The sequence below is a fragment of the Schistocerca gregaria genome, chromosome 7, assembly GCF_023897955.1.
Source record: "Schistocerca gregaria isolate iqSchGreg1 chromosome 7, iqSchGreg1.2, whole genome shotgun sequence".
NCBI lineage: Eukaryota > Metazoa > Arthropoda > Insecta > Orthoptera > Acrididae > Schistocerca > Schistocerca gregaria.
In genome coordinates, this window is record NC_064926.1 from 27,191,080 (window position 1) to 27,208,645 (window position 17,566).

General features: G+C 45.5%; 1 protein-coding gene across 1 annotated transcript in view; it reads left to right on the plus strand.

The window, feature by feature from the left end:
• Positions 1 to 17,566, plus strand: part of LOC126281759 (serine/arginine repetitive matrix protein 1-like) — a 110,347-nt gene that overhangs the window by 41,436 nt on the left and 51,345 nt on the right. Inside the window, exon 4 of the mRNA XM_049980957.1 lies at positions 10,624 to 11,416. Within this exon, the coding sequence (XP_049836914.1) occupies positions 10,624 to 11,416 (793 nt within the window). The remainder of the gene's footprint in view (positions 1 to 10,623; positions 11,417 to 17,566) is intronic.

Here is a 17,566-nt window from a genome sequence, read left to right on the forward strand (position 1 = left end):
AGGCTATTTTGCAAACATCTGAATGACATAGGCATATCATCACATACTATACACCGGCGAGTAAAGGACAGTGGTGCTAGGGTAAACTTTCTTCAAATGAGAAAAATTATTGATCATTTTATTTTTACCATTCTCGTTCATTCTCAACTTGTTTCAACGAAGATAATTTTTTCCATCTAATGTATTTTGGTGAGATAAACTGAAGCGGACAAGGTTATTTGCAGAAGAACAACTGTAGTGAATCAAGAATTTCGGTGTAAATTCTAGAGGCACTAGCCTTCTATCATCTCGAACACACGATATTCTAGAAATGAGTGTAGGATGATAGAATTCTACCTACTGTGTGTCATATGTTTGTGTGTGTAGGTTTGAAATTCAGTCACAAGAAGGATGTAGATGCGGTGGTTGAACGGCAACGAAAAGTACTTGTCAGGCGATCCATGGAAGTATTAATGAAAGTGCACGGAAAAATCATGGAGCTTCTATATTATTCTATGCTAATTGTGTCAGTGACCATTGTTACAGTAACGACAACAGCTCTGCAGGTACTGTTGAGAAAAACGTTTCTCTTAGCCGTGTTGAAGGGAAGATGTGTATTTAGATTCATGTTAAGACTGGACATGAAGATTAAGCCAACTTTATCTTATATCAGGAGAAAGAAAACCGCCGTTCTACGGATCGTAGCAGGTAGGTTAGAAAATTTAAAAAGGGGAATGGATAGGTTAATGTTAGATATAGTGGGAATTAGTGAAGTTCGGTGGCAGGAGGAACAAGACTTTTGGTCAGGTGAATACAGGGTTATATATACAACACCAAACAGAGGAAATGCAGGATTAGGTTTAATAATGAGTAAAAAAATAGGCATGCGGGTAAGCTACTAAAAACAGCATAGTGAACGCATTATTGTGGCCAAGATAGACACGAAGCCCACTCGTACTAGAGTAGTACAAGTTTATATGCCAACTAGCTCTGCAGATGACGAAGAAACTGATGAAATGTATGATGAGATAAAAGAAATTATTCAGACAGTGAAAGGAGACGAAAATTTAATAGTCATGGGTGACTGGAATTCGAGTGTAGGAAAAGGGAGAGAAGGTAACATAGTAGGTGAATATGGACTGGGGCTACGAAATGAAAGAGGAAGCCGTCTGGTAGAATTTTGCACACAGCATAACTTAATCATAGCTAACACTTGGTTCAAAAATCATAAAAGAAGGTTGTATACATGGAAGAATCCCGGAGATACTAAAAGGTAGCAGATAAATTATATAATGGTAAGACAGAGATTTAGGAACCATGTTTTAAATTGTAAGACATTTCCAGGGGCAGATGCGGACTCTGACCACAATCTATTGGTTATGAACTGTAGATTAAAACTGAAGAAACTGCAAACAGGTGAAAATTTAAGGAGATGGGACCTGGATAAACTGACTAAACCAGAGGTTGTACAGAGTTTCATGGAGAGGATAAGAGAACAATTGACAGGAATGGGGGGAAGAAATACAGTAGAAGAAGAATGGATAGCTCTGAGGGGTGAAGTAGTGAAGCCAGCATAGGGTCAAATAGGTAAAAAGACGAGGGCTAGTAGAAATCCTTGGGTGACAGAAGAAATATTAAATTTAATTGATGAAAGCAGAAAATATAAAAATGCAGTAAATGAAACAGCCAAAAAGGAATACAAATGTCTTAAAAATGAAATCGATAGGAAGTGCAAAATGGCTAAGCAGGGATGGCTAGAGGACAAATGTAAGGATGTAGGGGCTTATCTCACTAGGGGCAAGATAGATACTGCCTACAGGAAAATTAAAGATACGTTTGGAGAAAAGAGAGCCACTTGTATGAACATCAAGAGCTCGGATGGAAACATAGTTCTAAGCAAAGAGGGGAACGCAGATAGGTGGAAGGAGTATATAGAGGGTTTATAAAAGGATTTACTCGAGGACCATATTATTGAAATGGAATTGGATGTAGATGAAGATGAAATGGGAGATACGATACTGCGTGAAGAGTTTGACAGAGCACTGAAAGACCTGAGCCGAAACAAGGAGTAGACAACATTCCATTCGAACTACTGACAGCCTTGGGAGAGCCAGTCCTGACAAAACTCTACCATCTGGTGAGGAAGATGTATGAGACAGGCGAAGTACCCTCAGACTTCAAGAAGAATATAATAATTCCAGTCCCAAAGAAAGCAGGTGATGACAGATGTGAAAATTACCGAACTATCAGTTTAATATGTCACAGGTGCAAAACACTAACACGAATTCCTTAGAGACGAATGGAAAAACAAATAGAAGCCGACATCGGGGAAGATTAGTTTGGATTCCGTAGAAATATTGGAACACGTGAGGCAATACTGACCTTACGACTTATCTTAGAAGAAAGATTAAGGAAAGGCAAACCTACGTTTCTATCATTTGTAGACTTAGAGAAAGCTTTTGACAATGTTGATTGGAAACCTCTCTTTCAAATTCTAAAGGTGGCAGGAGTAAAATACAGGGAGCGAAAGGCTATTTACAATTTGTACAGAAAGCTGATGGCAGTTATAAGAGTCGAGGGACATGAAAGGGAAGCAGTGGTTGGGAAGGGAGTAAGACAGGGTTGCAGCCTCTCCCCGATGTTATTCAATCTGTATATTGAGCAAGCAGTAAAGGAAACAAAAGAAAAATTCGGAGTAGGTATTAAAATCCATGGAAAAGAAATAAAAACTTTGAGGTTCGCCGATGACATTGTAATTCTGTCAGAGACAGCAAAGGACTTGGAAGAGCAGTTGAACGGAATGGACAGCGTCTTGAAAGGAGGGTATAAGATGAACATCAACAAAAGCAAGACGAGAATAATGGAATGTAGTCGAATTAAGTCGGGTGATGCTGAGGGAGTTAGATTAGGAAATGAGACACTTAAAGTACTAAAGGAGTTTTACTATTTGTGGAGCAAAATAACTGGTGATGGTCGAAGTGGAGAGGATATAAAATGTAAACTGGCAATGGGAAGGAAAGCGTTTCTGAAGAAGAGAAATTTGTTAACATCGAGTATAGATTTAAGTGTCAGGAAGTCATTTCTGAAAGTATTTGTATGGAGCGTAGCCATGTATGGAAGTGAAACATGGACGGTAAATAGTTTGGACAACAAGAGAATAGAAGTTTTCTAAATGTGGTGCTACAGAAGAATGTTGAAGATTAGATGGGTAGATCACATAACTAATGAGGAAGTATTGAATCGGATTGGGGAGAAGAGAAGTTTGTGGCACAACTTGACCAGAAGAAGCGATCGGTTGGTAGGACATGTTCTGAGGCATCAAGGGATCACCAATTTCGTATTGGAGGGCAGCGTGGAGGGTAAAAATCGTAGAGGGAGCCCAAGAGATGACTACACTAAGCAGATTCAGAAGAATGTAGGTTGCAGTAGGTACTGGGATATGAAAAAGCTTGCACAGGATAGAGTAGCATGGAGAGCTGCATCAAACCAGTCTCAGGACTGAAGACCACAACAACAAGATAGTGTTTGGTTTGATGTCTTTTTGAAATGGCTATCTGAAATGCATATCAGTTAGTGTGTAAAATTGTATAGTATTGATTGGGTATAAAAAGTATTCGCCTAGTATTACCCATCGAAATGGACACACTTTGGCATAGTTTCCCTGTAGACATCAAATTACACAATGATACAAATGGAAAAGCTTTTCCAAGTATGTTGAAATTCTAATTGGAATTAATTAAAAGTTGGGACAACAGAATGAAGAACTACATGTTATATGAATACATCTCTCCATATTACCGGACTACACAATTAAATACAATATTCCAAGAGCTGTATTGTCACGTACAACTTAATTGTATAAGAACTTAATGGGCTTCGTATAGTGTATCTTGCAGCCATATTGTGATACCGCAACGATAAGACATGCTCCATTGTCACTGATACGAGAACTGTGTAAAAATAAGTTACACATCATTGTAGCAGGACAGTTGACTGTTACTGTATGCTGCCCTACACTTAAAAGTGTCACTGATGTGACAGTATTTTTCAGCATAGTCAAAAGTCTCTATAAACTACGATACGAATTATCTGATGATCATTCAGTTTCTTGATGACAGAAATCCACATCTTGGCCACAGAGTCATTTGAGAACCTCTGTGTGAATGTCTTCATCGTCAGAAAATCTGCTGTTGCTGCAAATGATTTTCTCGATTGTCAGGAAACTGCCATATGTGCTTCTTGACGATGACTTTCCGTCCCGATCAGCCTCTCCCACCTCTGTACGGCCTTGCTCAGACTGCTGGCACCATTTCATTCCAGATGGACACAAGACTGCATTTGGACCATATACCGCCTGAATATCATGGTGAATCTGTGTACAATTTAGGCTTTTTATCTACATACTGTCCGACATAGGCCTACTTCAACTTCGGAATACAGTTTCAGTTGCTACGTCATATCACTCCCAAGCTGTGGTGCACCTACCACCCGCACCGCAGCAAAACTATGTCCGCTGGGAGTCCTCAACAAGTACTCTCTTCTGACGTCGCACCTCTAGTGATGCGCATTTGGGTAACATGGCGTAACTTACCTTCTGAATTTCCCATGCATATCGCTCCAGTAAAGTTAGCTAACCTACCATAGTAACACAGCATAATGTAGGAATCGTTTGAAGAAAAATAAACTGATCAGCCGAAACGTTGTGACTACTGACCACCGAGGCGTTGGATGACGCCTGGTGGCGTTGGGGTACGTGGCACGATAACGACAGTATGCAAGCAGATCAGACACGGACGAGGCATCACCCTTGCGAATATGAGCTGCAAATGGGGAAATGCATTGAGATAAGCGACTTTGACAAAGTGCAGATTATTATGACCCAGAGCCTGTAAAGGAGTATCTCCAAAATGGCGAAGCTGGTTGAATGTTTACGTGCTACTGTCGTAGGCATCTATGGAAAGAGGTCGAAGGACAGTAAACTACCACTAGGTGCCAAATGATTAGACGTCCGCGACTCTTCATAGAACGTGGGATTCGGAGGCTTGTCTGCTCTATGTAGGAGGATAGTAGGTAATCTGTGGCATCTGCCTAAAGAGCGCAATGCTGTTGCACGCATAAGCGTTTCGTAGTACACTGTACATCGCACCTTGTTGAACACTGTGCCCCACGTGTTCACATGTTGACCCAACGAGATCGTCAGTGACGACTGCAGTGGGCGCGGAACCATACGGAATCAACCATCGATGTATGAAAACGTGTCGGCTCTCCGCGTCAATCACATTTTTTACGCTAGGTCAATGGCCGTTTCCACAAACTGAATCATCGAGGTGAACGGCAGTCCGCAACGAACAGCGCGCCACGGACGCAGACAGGAGGGAGCAGTATTATGCTATGGGAAACATTTTGCTGTGCTTGCGTGGGCCCTGTGATAGTAATCGAAGACCACCTGTGTTCCTTCAGGCTTGACGTCTTCAACGATGGCAATGTCATATTTCAACAGTATAATTCTCCGTGTCTTGGAGCCAGAACCCTGCTACAGTGATTTGAAGAGCATTATAGTGAGTGAACTCACGTTGATGTCTCGGCGCCCAATTTCGCTGATGTGAATCCTACGAAACACATCTGAGTCGCTATTGGGCGCCATCACCTCATACGAAAATCAGCCACGCGGTATTTTCGTGAATTACATGACCTGTGCGTAGACATCTAATGCCACACACCCCCACAAGCCCATCAAAACTTGTCGGATTGCTCATACACAGAATCAGCGATGCATTTCGTACAAAAGACGGACGAACAAGATATTAAGTACGTAGTCATACTGTTTCGGCTCATGAGTGTAACGATTAGTGTTTCTTTAATCTGTGTTCACAGAGGTTCAAATGGCTCTGAGCACTATGGGACTCAACTGCTGTGGTCATTAGTATCCTAGAACTTAGAACTACTTAAACCTAACTAACCTAAGGACATCACACACATCCATGCCCGAGGCAGGACTCGAACCTGCTACCGTAGCAGTCGCACAGTTCCGGACTGCGCGCCTAGAACCGCGAGACCACCGCGGCCGGCTGTTCACAGAGGGAAGGAAAGTCATTCTACTTCTTCTGTCAATAAACATAACTTGTAGTATCGGAATTACTAGTTGTTAAAATAATAATAGAACGCGAATAAAACATTCTGATCGCTTCCCGCAGTACACATGAATAAAAAATGGCTCAGTTTTCTTTCTTGCTCCATAATAAGTAGACCTCGAGCTACTCTTCTTATGTTTACCAGTTTACACACGTATTTCTTCACGCGACAAAAAGTTTTTATTTAATACAAGCTTTATGACACCTTACTTAAAAATAATGTTGAAATAATTGCTTATCAGCTAAACATGTTCCTCGAGGGCTGTAAATACGTTATGCTTCAAATCAATTGCACGCTTTTAACTGAATGCTGATTTTTCTTTTCATAATATTTTGCGAATTTAAATGCGAATTAAGTATAAATAAAATACTCCTTTGGTACTGAGTACTACATTTCTAACGAAGACATAAAACAAAGTTATGGAGTGTTACAGGAGCATGACTGTTCACAACACATAAAAACTATCTAATGGTTAAAGTCGGAAATGCCATGGGGCTGTTCGTAGATGTCGCTGTTATATACAGAGAAGTGGCAACGCTGGCAAATGGTAACGAAATATAGTTAACTTGTACAGAGGATTAATGCTTGGTGCTGGATTTGGCAGTTGTAAGAAATGTATCATTTCCGCATAAATACATGGAAAGACATATTATTTCATGTGTACACAGAATTCGAATACTGACCTGGAAGAAACCATATCCATTTTAGGGTGTTAGTATGCGTACGAAGGGATTTGTAACGGATGATTACCACTAACTGTAGGAAAGGCTGTTGCCAGACATATTCATTAGAAGAATTCTCAAGACTTGTAGCTGTCAAGTAGAGAAGCAGCTTACAAAAGACTCGTTCGACTCCTGCTTGTCTATGTGTCGTCTCCCCTGAGGGAGTGAGCCAGACCCGCTGCTTCAGCTCAGGGCTCTCACCTGTGTCAACCTTCTCGACGAGTGGAGTTACGAGTGGCCCGCTTCCGAAACTCCGACAGCTGAAAGAGTCGCGCTACGAGGGGTGCACCGTACGGAACTCGGTGAGGGCCCCTGTCATCTGAAAAATGAACAGTCTTACTGGCACTGCTACTTGTTCCCATTATCAGCATAATTCCCATCTACTGAATCTGTATCCACGGTTATAGGGAGCCGAGGCTAGCGAATAGTTCCGTGTCTGGCGCAGAACGACACAGAGTCTGCGTCGCTACACACCTCAGCTCTCGACTCCCTATCGGGTCCTCAAGAGCCCTTATTTATACTGCTCTTATGACGTCACAGGGCGGCCTCTAGAAAATTCTGGCGAGGCTAGTAAAGTATTCAGTATACCTCCATTTCCGTATAAGCTCTGTGGGGAAATTTCCACTGCCGTGGCCTTGCACTGCGGGCAGTAGCCCTGTTTGTTCCCCGGCGTCACTTGGTCGACGCTGCCTATTATCGTTTCTCAAATACTGAGGCAACGCCTCTCCCCGACGCTCGCTGATAGCTGTACCAGCGGAATAGCTCTGAAGTCTTCTAATTCGCACGATATGCGACACTGAGATTCGCAACATGTTGCTCGTCAAGCTAGGACGCGCACCAGACACAATTGGTAGATGATATAGAGAATATCCAAAGAAAAGTTGCACGTTTCGTCACAGATTCGATTTGTTAGTGCAAAAGTCTCGCAGAGATGCTTCTCCAACTCCAATGGAAGACCTTGCAAGAGAGGTGTTGAACATCACGGTGTGGTTCACTGTTATGAGTCTGAGAACGCACTTTTCTAAAAGCGTCAAGCGATATATTGCATCTTCCTACGTTTATATCTTGCAGAGTCTATGATGGTAAAATTAAAGAAATTCGAGCTCGGAGTGTTAGCAACATTAATTGTTTCTGTGTACAGCTGCTAAGCTGGATGATAATTTGCTTGCCTCCCATGCAGCGGGCCCAGATTCGATTCGCGGCCGGCTTGGAGATTTTCTCCGCTCGTGGACTAGCTGTTGTGTTGTTGTAATCATCATTTCATCCTCATCACAGGCACGCGAGTCGCCTAATGTGGTGACAAGTGAAATAAGACTCACAATCGGTGACCGAACTTCTCCGGTTGGGGCCTCCCCGCCAGCAATGCCATACGACCATTTCTTTTCATTTCATTTCATTGTTTCTGTGCAACATTCGCGACTCGAATAGTCACATGGTTTAAATAAGTGAAAGGGCTACTTGACGGTCGATGCGATGGATTTCTTCTAAATTACATTTTATCAAAAGTGCATTGCTAACTCACGTGTATTACACCAAAACAGTCCCACAAAAAAACACGCAGCATTATTCGTAAGCAGAAAACTCTCACCTAGCGACGATGATATTACGAACTAAAGGCGAATATAATTTTAAACAGTTACATAAGTGCACCTAAACAAGTTGCTCGGCAGATACGAGAAAAGAATCTGAAATAATTTTAAGGAAAGCACCATAACAAAAATCATGACCTTTTCATTAAAACTGTATACTTAAAACTCGTAATTTGTAAATCGCGTAGTGTCAAAACATGGAAAATGCTACCGGAGAAGCGAGTTACATGAAACTCTATAAAAATTTTACGTATACCAAACAGTGCAGTACTTATTAACACAGTTATCCCTAAGTAAAAGCTCAAGGCAGATGAAAGTTTTACACTATTGCTCATGAACCGCCATGTAACTGAACGCCGAATAAATACAGCAAACGGACAAAGCTGGAATCTCATAAACTCTCGGGACAATCAACTTCCCTTAGTCTCACGCCACCAACTGCTTTCTGAGTAATAACCGAGGCCACCCAGCACTTCTTCGCAACCAGCGAGATGCGCCTGTCTCCGCAGTCCCGGACATTCGACCACTGGCGGCTTTCAACGTGCTAGGCGACACACGTCGAACAAACAACTTCAACATAGCTGTTGGTGATACGGACCAACGAGGCAGAACGGTGGGTTGTGAAACTGGTGTGCTGCGGCGAGCAGGCCCCGCCAATGGTGTTTACCTGTCGAGGGCTGGATTCGCAGCGCTGCTGCAGCTGCCATTCGCCACCAGGCAGCTTCGTTTAGGAGGGGCCACAACCGCACTGCTCGCAGATCGAATGCGCCGCCACGCCGACGACTTTCTGAGTCTGACCTCAACAGCAAAGGGGGGAGGGGGGGGGGGGGGGGGAGGCGAGAGCGCGGCACGCGGTTGGCTGCGGCACGCGCCGTCAGGAGGCTTGCGTGCGGCAGACGTAGATGACGATGCACTCTGATGCACCTCCCTTAAATAAACCACAATATCAATTCTAATTAAATGTTCTATATAACAGCACTGCTAAGTAATATTCATAATTATGGAAGCAATAATTTCCTCGGTTAACGTAGGTGACATTGCATAATAGTTTAGGAATTTTAATCAGCTTTTCAAAATGGCCTCAGCGTCTAGGGACGTATTATGAAATTTTATTCAATTCTACCGTCGAAGGATCTTTTAAATAGCATGGAGAGAGTTTAATAGTTTTAATGTAACCTTTCATATGAAGTTTCAAAGTTTTTGCAAAACACCACAGATCAAAACCAAACTTAACGCTTCCAAACTGATAGATAATTCCAAAGAAATTCCCTCGACAGGAACGATCTGAAAACGATCTGCCAGAAAACCGAACCCGAAGTGAAATCCTACGCTTGACGCCAGAAACAGTATAATAAGAAGGGATAGGTGTTCTAGAACCTTCGAGAACATAAGTCGAAATATGATTAAAATGACTTCTGTACTTTAGACTATATAACAATTTTAAATTACGTAGATTGTTTTTCTAACGTTGATATTTATCAAAAGATTTTAATAGTAATATCAAATGACGAAGGTTGCCAAAATTATAAATTTCCTGTTGCTTAAAAATAACGATTTCATACAGTAAAACAAACAAAAACAAATGGAAACAGATATTTTGTTTGTACATAAAACTGAATACAAAAAATACTGTGAATGATGTAGATTTATTTCGAGACAATTTAGTGGTAGTCATGTTCCCATGTCTCGCGGTATCGTTCTCGCTTTCCGAACACGGGAGTCTCAGGTTCGAATCCCGGCAGGTTCAGGGATTTTCACCTGCCCCGTGACGAGTGGGTGTCGTTGTGTCGTCTTCACCATCATCAGCATTCATCCCCATTACGGTCGGAGGAAGCAAACGGCCAACCACGTCCATTAGGACCTTGTCTAGTAAGGCGGTGCGGGTCTCCCTCATCGTTCTCCTACGCTCTGTCAAGCAGCATGGGACTTCATTTCCGTTCTGTGTGTCCCCTAATTTTGAAGCTGTATAATCGATATGATAACATATTCATACATAAATAATAAAAGTATAATCCAAAAACATTGTACGTGTCAATCAGAGAACTCGATGATCATGCACAGGTAGGAAATATACATTTAACGTGAAAATTAGCTCAAGTCCGACATAATTTAGATGGTATCGTATAGTGCATTAATAGAGCAAATTTACCGATGGGGCTAGATTCATTATAGTATATACAGTTTCATATTATCACAAATAGTGTGCCAGAGCATAAATACGAGTCGCAGACTGTACGACTCCAGTTTTGGCCGCAGGTTCGCCGCGGGCTCCGGCCGCGACTCCACGGTGTCCGTGCAGTCAACGATGGCGGACCGGTTTGCGGGCAGCGGCGGCCGCGACTCTTCCACGTCGGTGGTGCGCGCCGGTGACCGCTACCCGAGCAGGGGCGGCGCCAGCGACGCCGAGCTGGACCGCTATCCTGGCAGGGGCGGCGCCAGCGACGCCGAGCTGGACCGCTATCCCGGCAGGGGCGGCGCCAGCGACGCCGATCTGGACCGCTGCCCCGGTAGGGTCGGCGCCAGCGACGCCGATCTGGACCGCTATCCCGGCAGGGGCGGCGCCAGCGACGCCGATCTGGACCGCTATCCCGGCAGGGGTGGCGCCAGCGACGCCGATCTGGACCGCTACCCCGGTAGCGGCGGCGCCAGCGACGCCGATCTGGACCGCTATCCCGGCAGGGGCGGCGCCGATCTGGACCGCTACCCCGGTAGGGGCGGCGCCAGCGACGCCGATATCGACCGCTACCCCGGTAGGGGCGGCGCCAGCGACGCCGAGCTGGACCGCTACCCCGGCAGGGGCGGCGCCAGCGACGCCGATCTGGACCGTTACCCCGGCAGGAGCGGCCAGGGCGACGGCGAGCTGGACCGGTTCTCGCAGTACGACCGCGACTCGCCCGTGGTGCCGGCGCCGCTGTACGCCGTGCCCGTCTCCAAGGAGGTGAGCCGGCCCTCTCCACCCACCTACCCAGCTCACAAGTCCTCTCCCCAACTAGAGTGAGAGAAAGCTTTTATCTACAACTTGTCCAGAAACGGGACTGCATTTCTAACAGTCGATCTGCATCAGTGGAGGCAACCAGTGGGAAAGAAGTGAGACGTTGATGCAGCCTACTCCTCACGTCATTCGTTTCGTACATAGTGAAAACAGGAAAGGAAACTAAGGAGACACTTGGAAAAAGAATTAAATTGCAGCGCAAAAATAAAAACTTCGCCCTTCTAATAATTTCCGGGTATGCAGCCGGATCCCGTCCGGCTGCATACCCGGAAATTATTAGAAGAACAAATACGCCGGGAAAATTTCAGAAGTCACATCAAAAACTTCGCCGTTTATTACTGGCATTTGTGTTGTCTCAGACACAGTAGAGGGAACGTAAGTTGAATGGAATCGATAGTTTCTCAAAAATGTAATATCAACACCAATAAAAGTAGAATTTGAATAATGGAGTTGTTGATTAAATTTCGTTCTGAACTGAGATACTAAAAGGAAAAGGCGAATATTTACTTCTTGGACAGCAAAATAAGTAACGGCTGGGGAAGTAAAGGTCATAAGGGCTGTAAGTAACTTATAGTGACGAACGCTTTCTTGAAAAAGACTAATACATAAGAATCTAATCGAAGCGTTTGCTGATATATAATAATGCTGAAATGAGCTGTACAGAGGTAAACAAGCGAATTGGAGAGAAAGGTGTTTCGTGGCTCACTTGACTAAACGAAAGGATAGTTTGGTGGGACACATTCCGAGATATCAAGAAAAAAATAATTTAGCAATGGAGGGAAGTATAGGTGGCATAAATTATAAAGAGAGTCCGTGGTTTGAAAAGATTTGGCAAGTTAAATGGATGCTGCTTGTAGTAACCTAGAGATGTTGTTCACTGTGATCTGTGACTACTTATAAAAGCAACCCGAGTCCCTGCTTCGCTTCAATTTTGAGTAAAAGTATTGAGAAACGCCTGCCAAACTGTCGCTTTGTATAGAGCGTGATGAATCAGCCTTAAAGTGCGCTTATACCTCTTCTCCTTGGCGCTGGTCGCCGTGCGGCTCTAGCTTGCCCCGCACGGAAGCAGAGGCGCCCAGTGTGAACATAGGTGTGAATCGAATTACTCGCAGGCATATGTTGAGAGACAAGCATGCATTTACAAGCGTCCCCCTACTTGCGTGTGACTAGTGTCTGTCCTTCGGGTGGGAAATTGTCCTTGACTATGAAGGAATGAGAATTGGCCCACCATTGGCTTCTCTACGACGGCACTGACGTGATGGAGGTCACTACGGTAAAAATATTGAAAAAAATGGTTCAAATGGCTCTGAGCACTATGGGACTTAACGTCTAAGGTCATCAGTCCCCTAGAACTTAGAACTACTTAAACCTAACTAACCTGTGGACATTATACACATCCATGTCCAAGGTAGGATTCGAACCTGCGACCGTAGCGGCCGCACGGTTGCAGACTGTAGCGCCTAGAACCGCTCGGCCACTCCGGCCGGCTATTGGAAAACCTACCTAATAGTAACTTTCTATGACTTGGAGTGTGCGATGACGGAAGTCTCAATGTGGAAGGAAAGCTCTAAAATCTGAAAACGGAAATGCAAATGCTAAGTCTAGATATAGCAGCAGTCAGTGAAGTGAAATTGATAGAACATGAGGATTTATCGACAGATGAAAGTACAGTAAGAACAACAGCAGAAAACGGTGTTACAGAAATTGGATTAATTATGATTAGGAAGATAGGGGAAAAATGTCACTTGCTGCGAACATTACAATGATGTGGTTATTCTGATCAGAACCGACAGCAACCCAACGCCAACAACAGATCGCTGATCACCCAGAACATTATGGTCACCTATCTAAAACCCGGTATGCCTACCTTTGGCATGGATAACAGCGGCGACGCGTCGTGACATGAAAATAATGATGCCTTAGGAGGTCTCTGGAGTGAGTTGGCACCACATCTGCACACACAAGTCACCTAATTCCCGTAAATTGCAGGGAGGGAGGCGATGAGCTTTACACCACGTTCAATACCAACCCAGATGTGTCCGACCGGGTCCAGGACTGGCGAGGTGGAGAGCCGGCATATCACCTGGAACTCGCCACTGTGTTCCTCCAACCACTGCACCACACTCCTCTCCTTCTCAAACGGCGCATTATCTTCATGTAAAATGTCACTGCCGACGGAAAACATGAACGTCATGAAAGGGTGTGCGTGGTCTGCAAAAAGTGTGTGATACTCTTTGGCCGTTATAGCGCCTTGCACAAGGTCCAGTGAATGTTGTCTCCAGTATAATGAAGGCGCCGCCAGCGTGTCTCCGTCCCGCAGTACAAGTGTCAACGAACTGTTCTCTTGGAAGACGACGGATTCCGCCCTCCCGTCGGTATGCAGGCGCCCGTTGTTACGAGTGTTCGGTGCGCTGTGTGCTCAGACACAGCATTAAAGTCTGACGTTAGTTCGGCCACAGTTGGCAGGCTGTTCTGTTTTACCACCCTGCCCGGCCAACGACGTCTGACATCTGTAATGAGGGGTGGCCGCCCAGCACCACGACGCCTGGAGCTGCTTTCTCGCAACGTGTTGAAGTCACGCACCACAGCACTCCTCGAACACACGACAAGCGGTGCAGTTTCCGAAATGTTCTTGCCGAACCGTTAAACCATCAAAATCTACCCTCGGTTAAAATCAGATACACTGTGATCAAAAGTATTGGGACACCCACGAAAACAAAAGTTTTTCATATTAGGTGCGTTGTACTGCCACCTGCTGACAGGTACTCCATATCAGCGATCTCAGTAGTCATTAGACATCATGTGAGAGCAGAATGGGGCAATCTGTGGAACTCACGGACTTCGAACGTGGTTAGGTGATTGGGTGTCACTTGTGTCATACGTCTGTACGTGACATTTCCACACCCCTAAACATCCCTAGGTCCAAAGTTTCCGATGTGATAGTTAAGTGGAATCGTCAAGGGACACGTACAGCACAAAAACGTTCTAGCTGACCTTCTCTGTTGACTGGCAGAGACAGCCGACTGCTGAAGAGTGTCATAATGTGTAACAGACAGACATCTATCCAGACCGTCCCACAGGAATTCCAAACTGAATCAGGGTCCACTGAAAGTACTATGACAGTTAGGCAGGAGATGACAAAACTTGGATTTCATGGTCGAGCGGCTGCTCATAAGCGCACATCACGCCGGTAAATTAGAAACGACCCCTCGCTTGGTGTAAGGAGCATAAACAATGGACGATTGAACAGTGGAAAAACGTTTTGTGGAGTGACGAATCACGGTACACAACGTTGCGATCCGATGGCAGGGTGTGCGTATGGCGAATGCCCGGTGAACGTCATCTACCGGCAGGTATAGTGCACACAGTAAAATTCAGAAGCGGTGATGATATGGTGTGGTCGAGTCTTTCATTGAGGGAGCTTGTACCCCTTGTTGTCTTGCGCGGCACTATCACAGCACAAGCCTACATTGATGTTTTAAGCACCTTCTCACTTCCCGCTGTTGTAGAGCAATTCGGGGATGGTGATTGCATCTTTCAACACGACCGAGCTCCGGTTCATAATGCACGGCCTGTGGCGGAGTGGTTACACGGTAATAACATCCCTGTAATGGACTTGCCTGCACAGAGCCCAGACCTGAATCCTATAGAACATCTTTGGGATGTTTTGGAACGCTGACGTCATGCCAGGCCTCACCGATCGACACCGATACGTCTCCTGAGTGCAGCACTCCGTGAAGAAACCTTCCAGTAGCTGACTCAACGTGTGGCTGCAAGGGTGGAAGCTGTCATCAAGTGGGCCAACGCAATACTGAGATCCAGCATTACCGATGGAGGGCGCCACCAACTTTTAAGTCATTTTCAGCCAGGTGTCCGGATACTTCTGATCACACAGTGTGGATCGCACGCCTTCGCCTTCCCTATTCTACTCACTGATACCATATGAACCGTGCATGTGTTTGACTAGTAGTCACGCCTCGCCAGATGACGCTGCTATCGCCTGAACGGGTGTAAGTCGATACCAGGTCGGTAGGCATAACGTTCTTGTCTGATCAGTGTATATACTCAGACTTGACAAGCAGAGGAGTACGTGATGGCATTGTAAAGTTCAATTCAGTGTGTAAATTGAGACAAAAATCGAATTATCATGGGAGACCGAAGTGCTACAGTAATGGAAGAAATACGGTCTAGGCAAAAGAGTAAAAAATGGGAAAGAATACTTGAGACGCGCAGAAAATTCCAGCTACTAAAAGCAAATATAATGTTTACAAATACACTCCTGGAAATTGAAATAAGAATACCGTGAATTCATTGTCCCAGGAAGGGGAAACTTTATTGACACATTCCTGGGGTCAGATACATCACATGATCATACTGACAGAACCACAGGCACATAGACACAGGCAACAGAGCATGCACAATGTCGGCACCAGTACAGTGTATATCCACCTTTCGCAGCAATGCAGGCTGCTATTCTCCCATGGAGACGATCGTAGAGATGCTGGATGTAGTCCTGTGGAACGGCTTGCCATGCCATTTCCACCTGGCGCCTCAGTTGGACCAGCCTTCATGCTGGACGTGCAGACCGCGTGAGACGACGCTTCATCCAGTCCCAAACATGCTCAATGGGGGACACATCCGGAGATCTTGCTGGCCAGGGTAGTTGACTTACACCTTCTAGAGCACGTTGGGTGCCACGGGATACATGCGGACGTGCATTGTCCTGTTGGAACAGCAAGTTCCCTTGCCGGACTAGGAATGGTAGAACGATGGGTTCGATGACGGTTTGGATGTACCGTGCACTATTCAGTGTCCCCTCGACGATCACCAGAGGTGTACGGCCAGTGTAGGAGATCGCTCCCCACACCATGATGCCGGGTGTTGGCCCTGTGTGCCTCGGTCGTATGCAGTCCTGATTGTGGCGCTCACCTGCACGACGCCAAACACGCATACGACCATCATTGGCACCAAGGCAGAAGCGACTCTCATCGCTGAAGACGACACGTCTCCATTCATCCCTCCATTCACGCCTGTCGCGACACCACTGGAGGCGGGCTGCACGATGTTGGGGCGTGAGCGGAAGACGGCCTAACGGTGTGCGGGACCGTAGCCCAGCTTCATGGAGACGGTTGCGAATGGTCCTCACCGATACCCCAGGAGCAACAGTGTCCCTAATTTGCTGGGAAGTGGCGGTGCGGTCCCCTACGGCACTGCGTAGGATCCTACGGTCTTGGCGTGCATCCGTGCGTCGCTGCGGTCCGGTCCCAGGTCGACGGGCACGTGCTCCTTCCGCCGACCACTGGCGACGACATCGATGTACTGTGGAGACCTCACGCCCCACGTGTTGAGCAATTCGGCGGTACGTCCACCCGGCCTCCCGCATGCCCACTATACGCCCTCGCTCAAAGTCCGTCAGCTGCACATACGGTTCACGTCCACGCTGTCGCGGCATGCTACCAGTGTTAAAGACTGCGATGGAGCTCCGTATGCCACGGCAAACTGGCTGACACTGACGGTGGCGGTGCACAAATGCTGCGCAGCTAGCGCCATTCGACGGCTAACAGCGCGGTTCCTGGTGTGTCCGCTGTGCCGTGCGTGTGATCATTGCTTGTACAGCCCTCTCGCAGTGTCCGGAGCAAGTATGGTGGGTCTGACACACCGGTGTCAATGTGTTCTTTTTTCCATTTCCAGGAGTGTATAAACAGGAAGACGTTGACTGGGACAAGACAAGGAGATGCAGTAAGACTCCAGTTGAAATACTCCGTGTTGAGACAAGGACTCCAACTTCCGACATTTTTAATTTAATTCATAGAGAATGGATAGATGACACCAAGTCTCAACGAGTGATGGAGACAAGCAAACAGAACTGAACATTATTAAGCATCTAGGAAATGTTTGTTATTCTACCACAAAAACTGCACCATTTTATATGCTTATAACAAGAAGTCAAAGACCTTCCTCTTCAAAGACCACATTAATCGAATATGCAGTTTTCCAAACAAGGTACTAGAGTCGTGTAATTTTTAAAGCCATGAATTTGTAAATTTCGCAACCATAGATTATCGTATCCATACGTTCTAAAATTGAACCTATGTACAGACTTAGGTGTATTATATTATTTAACGACTCACTGAAGGGGGTTTTCGGAAAAA